The 10,000-nt window shown below is 35.8% G+C and overlaps 1 protein-coding gene across 1 annotated transcript in view; it reads left to right on the forward strand.

Annotated features, from left to right (window-relative positions):
• Positions 1–9,768, forward strand: part of LOC144450177 (periodic tryptophan protein 2 homolog) — a 12,790-nt gene extending 3,022 nt beyond the window's left edge. Inside the window, exons 6-18 of the mRNA XM_078140755.1 lie at positions 161–296; positions 946–1,139; positions 1,623–1,766; positions 2,096–2,303; positions 2,855–3,003; positions 3,238–3,385; positions 4,031–4,181; positions 4,779–4,959; positions 5,759–5,906; positions 6,536–6,707; positions 7,284–7,502; positions 8,256–8,481; positions 8,823–9,768. Coding sequence (XP_077996881.1) covers positions 161–296; positions 946–1,139; positions 1,623–1,766; positions 2,096–2,303; positions 2,855–3,003; positions 3,238–3,385; positions 4,031–4,181; positions 4,779–4,959; positions 5,759–5,906; positions 6,536–6,707; positions 7,284–7,502; positions 8,256–8,481; positions 8,823–8,964 — 2,218 coding nt within the window. The 3' untranslated portion in view covers positions 8,965–9,768. The remainder of the gene's footprint in view (positions 1–160; positions 297–945; positions 1,140–1,622; positions 1,767–2,095; positions 2,304–2,854; positions 3,004–3,237; positions 3,386–4,030; positions 4,182–4,778; positions 4,960–5,758; positions 5,907–6,535; positions 6,708–7,283; positions 7,503–8,255; positions 8,482–8,822) is intronic.
• Positions 9,769–10,000: the final 232 nt, after the last annotated feature.

Below are 10,000 nucleotides of genomic sequence, written 5' to 3' on the forward strand. Positions count from 1 at the left end.
TGTGTCTGTCTGTCAATCTGTGCATATATATGTGCCTGTGTCTACATATGTTTTTATTGATATGTATACAATGATTATCCAACCAGATTTACAACTGGACTTGTTTTTCTATCAAATGTAAATAACCTTTGAAAGACCATCTATTATGTTTGTATTTCAGGGCTATGGTGATTGGTTCTAAAGACATGACAAGTAGAGTACATGCAACTACACATCTTAGTAACCTTGTTATGTGTTCACTTGGTGGACATAAAGATGTTATTGTAGGAGCTTTCTTTGAAGACAAGTCATTAGATGTATCCTTTGTAAATTGGAGATGATGTGTTGGAATGTCTCTGTATGTCTGTATGATTGGATGTTTGTTTGTTTGTTTGTGTGTTCCTGTCTGTCTGTCTGTCTGTCTGTCTGTCTGTCTGTCTGTCTGTCTGTCTCTCTCTCTCTCAGTCTGACTTGATGTTTTTCTGTGTGTGTGTGTGTGTGTGTGTGTGTGTGTGTTTGTCTGTCTGTCTGTCTGTCTGTTTGTCTCTGTTTGTCTGACTGGATGATTGTGTGTGTGTCTGTCTGTCTGTCTGTCTCTGGCTGGCTGGTTGGCTGGCTGGCTGGGTGTTTGTCTGTCTGTCTGACTGGATGTTTGTGTCTGCCTGGCTGGCTGTCTGTTGGTGATTGTCTACGTCTGTTTGTGTCTGCCCGTAATGTTATTGAAGTAGCTTTCTTTGAAGGCAAGTCATTGCATATATCCTTTGTAAATTGGAGATGATGTGTTAGTAATATATGTCTGTCTGCCTTTTTTGTCTGTCAGCATATCTGTCCACCAATCTATCTGCTAGTCTGTCCACCTGTCCCTCTGTTTATGTGTCTGTCTACACAATACCTAATTTGTTTGGGTATTGATAAATAAAAATGACATTACACATCAATTTTAAATCTTTAACAACATCAATTCAGGTGTATTCAGTAAGTAGAGATGGTGCCCTCAATGTGTGGGAAAGTAGTTTTGATTTAGAAGATTTGAGACCAGGAGAAAAGAAAGACAAACAGACGCACAAAGACAACCTAGATGAAGAGGAGAGAAACCAGAAATCAAGTGAACAAACGGACAACAGTACAACAGATATGGTTAAATACACTAGAACAGCTAAGTAAGCAGAGTGAATTTTGCAAGATTTGAAATATTTCCTAAACATGGGGGGGGGGGGGGGGTATTTGTACACAAAAGTATACAAGTTGGAAAATACAGGATTAATTAAAGTATGTGGATGGTGTTGTTGTTGTTGTTGTTGCTGTTGTTTTCTGGAAATTTTTGGATTCTTAGACCTCACAATCTTCTAACAGCATTAGGTTTCTTCACCAACAACAAACTACAGACAAGTCACTTATGGAGGTCGTTCATTCTCATATGTCGCCCCTAAATTATGGAACTCTTTGCCGCTTGACGTTCGCCAAGCCTCCAGCCTGGATTGTTTCAAATCAAAATTGGAGACTTATTTGTTAACCAAAGCATGTGGTGTGATTTAGCCTTTCAATGCTACTGAACAGAACATTGCTCTGGATATCAGTGGTATAGAAATAGAAATTTGATTGATTGATTGATTAATATTTCTTCTGTTGTTTTTAATTCACAGACATTTTTTCAACAAGGAAGGTGACTTTAATAATTTAACCTGTGCAAACTATCATAAACCAAGTCACATTTTGGTGACTGGATTCCAATCTGGTGTTTTCCATCTACATGAACTACCAGATTTTAATTGTATCCACTCACTGAGGTAAGTAATACCAAACAAATAAAAACACGAACCAACAGATTTTAATTGAATTCACTCACTGAGGTAAGTAATACCAAACAACTAAACACATGAACTACTAGACTTCAATTGTACCCACTCACTGAGGTAAGTAATAACAAACAACTAACTACCCGGTACATGAACTGCAGGATTTTAATTGTATTCACTCACTGAGGTTAGTAATACCAAACAACTAAATAAATAAACTACCAGACTTTATTTATTGGACTAGGAAAATTTGAAATGCCAATGAAATTCAAAATTTTCATCTATTCCTCACAGTGACCATTGTAATATTCAACTATTAGCATTTCAGATCAAAGCATAGCAGCCGTGACCTTTAACCCCACTGGTGATTGGATAGCTTTGGGATGTTCTGGTCTGGGACAACTACTTGTCTGGGAATGGCAGAGTGAATCCTATGTACTCAAACAACAAGGACATTTTAACAACATGACAAGTCTAGATTATTCCCCCGATGGTCAATATATTGTAACAGGTGGTGAAGACAGTAAGGTGGGTATATGTTTTATTAACCTTATCTGAGGGTAATATTGTTATTTAGCTTTTCAAATGGTCAAAATATTGTAACAGGTGGTGAAGACAGTAAGGTGGGTATATGTTATATTAACCTTATCTGAAGGTATATTGTTTATAATAGCTTTTCAGATGGTCAACGTATTGTAACAGGTGGTGACGACAGTAAGGTGGGTATATGTTATATTACCCTCATAGAAGGTATATTGTTATTTAGCTTTTCAGATGATTAACATATTGTAACAGGCAGTGAAGACATTAAAGGTGGATATATGTTATATTAACCTTATATGAGGGTAATATTGTTTATAATATCTTTGGAGATGATTGATATATTCTAACGGGGGTGAAGATAGTAAGTTGGGTATATGTTATATTACTATTCTATGAGGGTATTATTGTTTTTATTGACTTTCCAGAGTTGGTTAACATTACTACTGTACAGTACTAGTAAACTGATTACTGTGTGGGTATATGTTATATTAACCTGATATGAGGGTAATATTGTTTTTTGTTTGGTTATTTTACAGGTCAAGGTATGGAGTACAAGTAGTGGGTTTTGTTTTGTAACATTCACAGACCACAAAGCGGCCATTACTGCTGTACAGTTCGGATCTAGTGGACATGTCATCATATCAGCCTCATTGGATGGTACAGTCAGAGCATTTGATATGCACAGGTAATATAAAACTATATTACATTGGTACAGTCAGAGAGAGAGAGAGATGACAAAATGACAATATGTATATTTACTAGATTAGTGGTCATTTGTTTTTTACCACTGCAGGGTACATGTATGTTACAACTAGGTGTCATTAAATTAACTAGGTCTATACATAAGAATGATGTAGTTCAGTTTCAACAAACCAGGTTTTCCCAGGAATTTTAACATGATGCTTTCTTTCCATTTCAGATACCGGAATTTCCGTACTTTCACATCACCACGCCCGGCACAATTCCAGTGTCTGGCGTTGGATAATAGTGGTGAGATAGTATGTGCCGGATCAGTGGACACTTTTGAAATATTTGTATGGTCATTACAAACAGGCAGATTACTTGAGGTAAGAAAACACAAACAGGAAAGTGTCAGACAGATACCCAGTATGGTTATAGCACAGCATTCTGTTCTTACCACAAACAACATTAATGTCTTCAATAGGGAACTTACAAACCCGCCATGTTGAATGTTGCATCATGGGAAATGTGATAATAAATACTAATCAATTAGCATTGTAAACAATAATGTTACATTGTTTGTTACCACAAATGACCAATTCATAGTTACCCTGACCATTGTGGGAGGTTTATTTTATCAGTAGCTCCAGATTAGGTAATACAATAACCACAGATAATCCCATAGTCATTTGCATCTGAGCATGCTCAGTTTGGATTGCAAGTTCCCTATTGGAGCATTGATGTAAATATGATAACATTATCGCATCGTCATGTGAATTACTTTCAAATTAGAGGTTGAGTTTGTAATGAACTGAACAATGTAACCATAGCAATTGTTGCTATGTATTTCTATTTAAAATTATTCACGCACACCAGTCACACTTCGCATTTCCAGGATCTGAGCATTCATTTATGATGTTAATCCTTAATGTAAAAAGAAGAAGAAAAAGAAGTAAAATGTGGAGTATTTGGAGCAAAAGTCAGGTTGTCAATTAACCAAGAAATTAAATTGTTGTTGTCTTTGTTGCTAGGTGCTGGCAGGACATGAGGGCCCTATCGTCTCACTCAGTTTTAGCCCATCGGACACCATCTTGGCTAGTGCATCATGGGACAGGACTATGAAATTATGGGATGTATTTGAACGTAAAGGAGTCAGAGAATCATTTTTTGTGAACTCAGATGGTATGTATAGAGTTCACTGTTTGATGACTGTGATTTTGACATTTGGTTGGTGGGGGATGTGTCAACAATGGAGACTTGTTATTCATAGATCAAGGGATGGGCGTTTTTAGGAGCTAGGGACAACATTTTTTGTTTGTGGGTTGTTTATTCCTTCTTGTTTGTGTTGTAGTTTTTTGTGTTTGTTTATGCAATAAAAAAAGAAGAAAAAAAAGTGTGTGTGTGTGGGGGGGGGGGGGGGGGTTATCCACTGCATCAGTATGCAAAGAATGCTAAGCACAAAGGTGTGTGATTTCATGACATATCAGCATTGAAGGTTAGTTTCGGAACATGAAGATAAGCAGTCGCTAAAATGACTTCTTGTACATGTGCACCAGGCTTAGAAATTTATAACATTAGTTTTTTGGAATTAGTTGAAGAATTTAAAATTGTAAAATTTTCTAGTACCAAAAATATCTAGGTGTACATTATCTTCAGCCATAAATGAAACCTCAGTCAAAGATTCTATCTGTAGTTTCTCAAGTTTCAAAATACAGTATAAATTTTGAATTATGATATTTTCAAAAATAATAAATTTATTTTTTCTTTCATCAATGACAGCATTATGTGTCGCATATCGCCCAGATGGTAAAGAAGTTGCCGTAGCAACCTTGAAATGTCAGATAACCTTCTTTGACGTGGGCACGAGTACAGAGACCGGAAGTATAGAAGGCAGGCATGATTTAGGAAGTGGACGTAAAGAAACTGATTTAATTACGGCAAAAAATACAGCAAAGTCAAAGTAAGGCAATAGTCAATTTTCTGGTTCCAAGATTCATTGCGCAAGAGGACGTCGCTTATCTTGTTATGTTTAGTCTTGTTTTGTCTTTATTACGTTTGAAATAACATTTTCATTGTGAAATGATGGAAAGACATGTTGACCTCTTTGATTATGAATGATTTTATATAACAAAGACTAAAAACCATCAATGACAGAGAGTGATTTTACAGGTGAACCCAGGGCACGGTCAGGTGACATCCATCCCCTGAGTACTGCGTGCAAACCCCTCAGCGCGTGCACATTACATGGCGCTGTATGAATAGACGTGCAATGCATCTTGGAACTGGCAATGGGTATATTGTGAACTTTTAAAACTTTTAAAACTACACAAGCTTTTTGATAAAACAAACGACGATATCTTCACAGAATATTTCTAAATATCAATAATAAAAAAAGAAAATGTATATGTTACAACTTACAGGACCAATTAACCATAAGTAGCACAATAACATGATTGAATTGGAGCAACTATTTTTCAGAATGTTAACAACACTTTGTTGCTCAGCTGCTTAGGGGTAACCTATTCTAGCAGCTGGCAAAAAAACTGTTACAGTATAAAAAAAAGAAAAAAGAAAAAGAAAAAAGAAGAAATTTGTGTACGGCTGGCAGTCTGCACTGCCTAGCTTGCTACACACTGCAATGTGCAATGCGGTAATGGCACGTCATGTGACAGCTCTCGCATGATTTAAAAATATCTCATCAAGTGAGCCACCCCAAAAACTTAATATGTTATTGTTCTTAATCTTATTATAATTTTCAGAGCTTTTACAACCCTGTGTTATTCAGCCGATGGTTCATGTATTCTGGCAGCTGGCAAATCTAAACATATCTGTATCTATAACGTCAAGGAACAGATTTTGGTGAAAAAGTTCGAAATATCACATAATTTGTCACTTGATGCAATGGAGGTAAGTCTGACATACATGGATATATGAAAGGAAAACTTCAATTAAAGTAGCCATATGGATGAGGATTGGGTATTTATTTTGGATTTTTAATTTACAAAATAATTTATTATGGCTTCCTACTTGAGAAATCAATGTGAAACAACATTGATGAAGTCGGTGTTTGTAACTCAATACATTGCAAAAAACTAAAAAACATATATTATTTGATAAATTTCGCTGATTTACGTACAATAACGAACATTTTAGACGCTTATCAGTCTTTTGCAATTTATTGAGTTACAAACAAGGACTTGGTCTATGTTGTTTCATTTTGATTTTTCAAGTGGGAAGTCATGATAAAATTTCGTTGATTTACGTACAATAACGAACATTTTAGACACTTATCAGTCCTTTGCAATTTATTGAGTTACAAACGCAGACTTGGCATATGTTGTTTCATTTTGATTTTTCAAGTAGGAAGCCATGATAAAATTGTTTTGTAAATTAAAAATCCAAAATAAATACCCAATCCTCATCCATATGGTCACTTTAATGACACTTCACCTGTCCCTCGATGCCATGGAAACACAGAAATATCACAGAAAAATATTGAATTTCAAAATCTTGTCCAACTTTTATCTTTTTCTCAGGAGTTTCTGAATCGTCGAAAGATGACGGATTTTGGAAGTGTTGCCTTAATTGATGATATTGATGATGATGAACAGAAAGTGTTATCGTTGCCTGGCGTCAAAAAAGGAGACATGAGTTCACGATCTTTCAAACCAGAAATTAACGTCTCATCTGTCAAGTTTTCACCAACAGGTAATGATATAAATTTGATAGGCTGTATTGAAAGATGTGGATGAGAATTGGGTATTTATTTTGGATTTTTAATTTATATAACAATTTTATCATGGCTCCGTACTTGAAAATCAATGTGAAACAACATCGACCACATGTAAGTCTGTGTTTGTAACTGAATAAATTGCAGTAAGCTAAAATATGTGTAAAATGTTTGTTATTGTACCTCAAAAGCAAAGATTTTACATATTTATCAATCTTCTGCAATTTATTGAGTTACAAACAAGGAATTGGCATATGTTATTTCACATCATTTTTCAAGTAGGAAGCCATGATAAAATTGTTTTATAAATTAAAAATCCAAAATAAATACCCAATTCTCATCCATATGGCCACTTTAAAGTCAAAAACTGCTGGACCAATTACCATGATATTTGGTAGGTATATTACCTAGTGTGTCTAGTTGGGAATTTGTTCAAATCAAAATGATCTTACCATCGGCGTGTGATTTGGGTAAAAAAAATGTGATTTTTGGTTTTAAAAAACTTACACTAAAACACCACATATATGCTACATCTTCATTTTTGTCTCAAACAGGTCGATCTTGGGCTGCAACAACAACAGAAGGACTCCTTGTGTACTCATTGGACCAAGCTATGAACTTTGACCCCTATGACCTCAGCATTGATGTGACCCCTGACACGATAAGAAGTACATTGCAAAAGAAAGACTATTCCAATGCGTTGATGTTGAGTTTTAAACTGAATGAAAAACACCTTATACAGGAAGTAGCAGAAAGTATACCACCCGGTGAAAGTAAGACATTTATTTAACCTTTGAACTCTCAACTTTGAACTCAGTTTTAATATTTAACATCTAATACAGGAAGCATCTAAAAGTAAATTTCGGTACATGAAATAGAATATTACTGCCTATGCGCATCAGAAAAATAACGAAAAATAACAAACAATCAATTTTTTGGCCGACACCATAACTTCCACTCCACGTGCTTCACATTACTATATGCATGTGAGAATGAGTTGACCTTCTTGTTCTATTTTGACCCTCTAGCATGGGGTAAAATGCTATTATAGTTACCGAGAATTGGACGGTAAATTTCCATATGAATGACCTGTGAAGTCAGCAATAGACCTGTTGCCGGTTCCAAGATGCATTGCACATCTCTCCATACAATGCCATGTATTGTGTACGCACTGAGGGGGTTGTACGTGCTACTCAGGGGATGGTTGCCACCTGACTGTACCCTGAGTTTACCTGTAAAATCCCTCTATATCATTGATGGCGTTTTGTCTTTGTTCTATAAAATCACTCAAAATCAAAAGGCCAACCTGGTTTTCCATCAATTCCTCATAAAAATGTTATTTCAAACATATTATAGACAAAACAAGACTAACTGTAACAACATAAAAGCTGTCATCTCGCGCAATGCATCTTGGAACTGGAAAATCGACTATGTATGTTGCTGCTTTAGAGACCTTCACCTTGTCAGTAATCGCTAACCAGTTACCATAACGATCTAGTAAAGTTTCATCTGTTTAACTCTTTCAGTTGAACTGATTTGTCAAAATCTACCAGAAAACTATGTTGATAAGATGCTTGGTTACCTAGCAACCCAACTGGAGTCGTCACGTCATGTGGAGTTCTACTTAGCCTGGTGTAATCAACTGTTAACACTGCATGGGTCACAGTTAAAGTCAAGGTCAAGGGCCGTAATGAGTATATTGACAAATCTACAAAAAAGTGTCATACGAAGGCAGGATGACCTTGCTACATTGTGAGTAGTTCTTACAAAAGCTGTTATTGGTCAGAATTGAATCACATGAGAGACTATTACACCTCAACATTCTTACACAACCTGTCATTGGTCAGAATCGAATTACATTACCTATTTAAAAGAGACTGTTACACCTCAACTTTCTTACACAAGCTGTCATTGGTCAGAATCGAATCACATGACCTATTTAGAAGAGACTATTACACCTCAACTTTCTTACACAAGCTGTCATTGGTCAGAATCGAATCACATGTCAGAGGATTCTGGGTAATTGAGACTAGGCTAGTACTTAGTAAAAATACAATTTTATGTTTGTTTTTTATTTTGTTTTTTTTTGTCAGATGTGATACCAACCGTTACAGTCTTCAGTACATTTTATCCATGTCAAAACATCAAGCTACAAAGAGGAAAGCAGAGGAGGAACTAGTAGAAGTTGATAGTGAATCTAGTGATATGGACTCTTTGATTGGCTCTAGTGATTGATTGACACCTATCAATCATTCTTCCAAGGACAGTAATCCAATAAAGTGTATCGATATGGACTCATTGATTGGTTGTAGTGATTGATTAATATCTGTCAATCATTCTTTCAATAAATGTGATCCAATAAAATCTAACTGTGGACTCATCGATTGCCTGTACTTGTCATGCATTTTGTTTCTGACTGATGCAAAGAATATTTACCCTCAAGACAAATCAGCAGTTATTGATTGTCAGTTCACATAATAATTGACACCTGCCAATCATTCTCTATCTACCCTTGGTAAGAAATAATTGACAAGTATCAAGACTAATCAGCAGTTAATGATTGACAGTTCATATAATGATTGACACCTGCCAATCATTCTCTATCTACCCTTGGTAAGAAATAATTGACAAGTATCAAGACTAATCAGCAGTTAATGATTGACAGTTCATATAATGATTGACACCTGCCAATCATTCTCTATCTACCCTTGGTAAGAAATAATTGACAAGTATCAAGACTAATCAGCAGTTAATGATTGACAGTTCACAGAATGATTGACACCTGCCAATCATTCTCTACCCTTTTCTTAGTAAGAAATAATTGACAAGTGTCAAGACTAATCAGCAGTTAATGATTGACAGTTCATATAATGATTGACACCTGTCAATCACTCTATCTACCATTAAGGTCCTAGATGAGGTAAATATCAAGGAACACATACTTGAAGTGATGTGATTGGATGCAACAAAATTTTGTTGCAGAACAGAAATTGGATAGACTGTTATCAGTTATGTATGGAGGTGATTAAAAGAGCGCCCTCAACGGAAATCTTTATAACTTCGACAATTGCAAATAAAAAAAATATTGATAAAGAAATTGAGGTTGTGATTACCACGGCACTAAAAGCCGCCCCTATATATAGACTATAGAGCCTGCCGTGATGACGCCTTCAACGAGGAGAGGAGACGATTATAAGCACATGTGAGCTGATGTTTCCATCATGTGTATGAGTGAGCAAGGAAACTCAAATATCATATCCACGCAGCCACA

The sequence above is a fragment of the Glandiceps talaboti genome, chromosome 19 (genome assembly GCF_964340395.1).
Source record: "Glandiceps talaboti chromosome 19, keGlaTala1.1, whole genome shotgun sequence".
In the NCBI taxonomy this organism is placed as follows: domain Eukaryota; kingdom Metazoa; phylum Hemichordata; class Enteropneusta; family Spengelidae; genus Glandiceps; species Glandiceps talaboti.